The 1,185-nt window shown below is 28.1% G+C and overlaps 1 protein-coding gene across 1 annotated transcript; it reads right to left on the bottom strand.

Annotated features, from left to right (window-relative positions):
* Positions 1 to 638: 638 nt before the first annotated feature.
* LOC100573616 ((E3-independent) E2 ubiquitin-conjugating enzyme UBE2O-like) lies at positions 639 to 1,119 on the bottom strand. The gene is made up of 2 exons (XM_003248637.3): positions 854 to 1,119; positions 639 to 796 (listed from the first exon to the last, which is right to left on the bottom strand). Exons 1-2 carry the CDS (start codon positions 1,101 to 1,103, stop codon positions 639 to 641), a joined length of 408 nt encoding a protein of 135 aa, XP_003248685.3. The 5' UTR covers positions 1,104 to 1,119.
* Positions 1,120 to 1,185: the final 66 nt, after the last annotated feature.

Genomic DNA, 1,185 nt, shown 5'->3' with positions numbered 1-1,185 from the left:
TAAATAATTTAAAAACATATTTTAAAAATAAAGAAGATGAAATTGCATTATCAACGGTAGCCAATTTACAAATTCATTGTGAAGAGCAGAAAAAAATTACACAAAAAAAATTACAGATTTTTTTAATTGTACATAATCATTAAACATTTTTATAAGCATTTTTATACATAATCATTTTTTAATACATACATACATACAATATACATATAATATAATAAATAATGAACTAATAATCCAATGTATATGTCTATGTACAGTGTATAACCAATTCCCTATAGTGTCTCCCTATAGTGGACATTTGCGAGAAATTACTAAATGTCCACTAAGTAGAGTTTTTCTCAATAGTGGACAACTCTCTATAGTGGACATTTTTTAATTCCCCGTGGCTGTCCACTATATAGAGGTTTCACTGTAATAGGTTACCACGCAAAACTGCAAAACTGAAGGAATTATAAATTTTCTAAAGCAGCCTTTATATTATAATATTATGTTCATTCAATATCTCCAAATACATTTAAATTATTTAAAATATTATTCAACATATCGGTGTCTATTTTGACTCGTAAAAGAACATTTTCATGTAATAAGAAGTAAATTGTCTTATCTATTAAAGGGTTAACAATTCTGTTTTGTACAACTTACGAATTATTCATGTTTAACATATTTGTCATTGACTGCACTACTTTGATCAGAGCCATTTCATTGTAAACACGAGAGTTTTCTTTTGCAAGCTTCTGACCTCGCTGGGAATCAAATCCAGCTTCATTATAATATGGTTCACTTACCAATATCAGTCCTGAAACAATTATAAAATATTAATATTGAAGTAAGTATAAAAATGCATTTTCACCACCTTGTATTGATACTAGAAGCTGTAATAAATTTGAATCTTCAAGTGACCATAATTCAACACCATGGCCAGACCAAGTACCCAAAAGACTAAGGCATACTTCTCCATCTTCGTTTAGATTTGGATTCAACTGTTCGTCACAAAAACTATAATAATGACAGAAAGGAGGTTTGATTGGATATGTGGATGGAATTTTGACATCAAATAGAAATAAACCACCAGCATATGGAGTTTTTTCTGGTCCTCTAATCATTATAGAAAACAAATCCTAAAATAATAAATAAATAAGGTACAAATAGAGAAATAATTATTATTTTATCAACTTCTTCTAACTA

The sequence above is a fragment of the Acyrthosiphon pisum genome, unplaced genomic scaffold (genome assembly GCF_005508785.2).
Source record: "Acyrthosiphon pisum isolate AL4f unplaced genomic scaffold, pea_aphid_22Mar2018_4r6ur Scaffold_5985;HRSCAF=6546, whole genome shotgun sequence".
In the NCBI taxonomy this organism is placed as follows: Eukaryota; Metazoa; Arthropoda; class Insecta; order Hemiptera; family Aphididae; genus Acyrthosiphon; species Acyrthosiphon pisum.
Note: the sequence above shows the minus strand (reverse complement) of the source record. Positions and strands in the feature narration are given on the sequence as shown.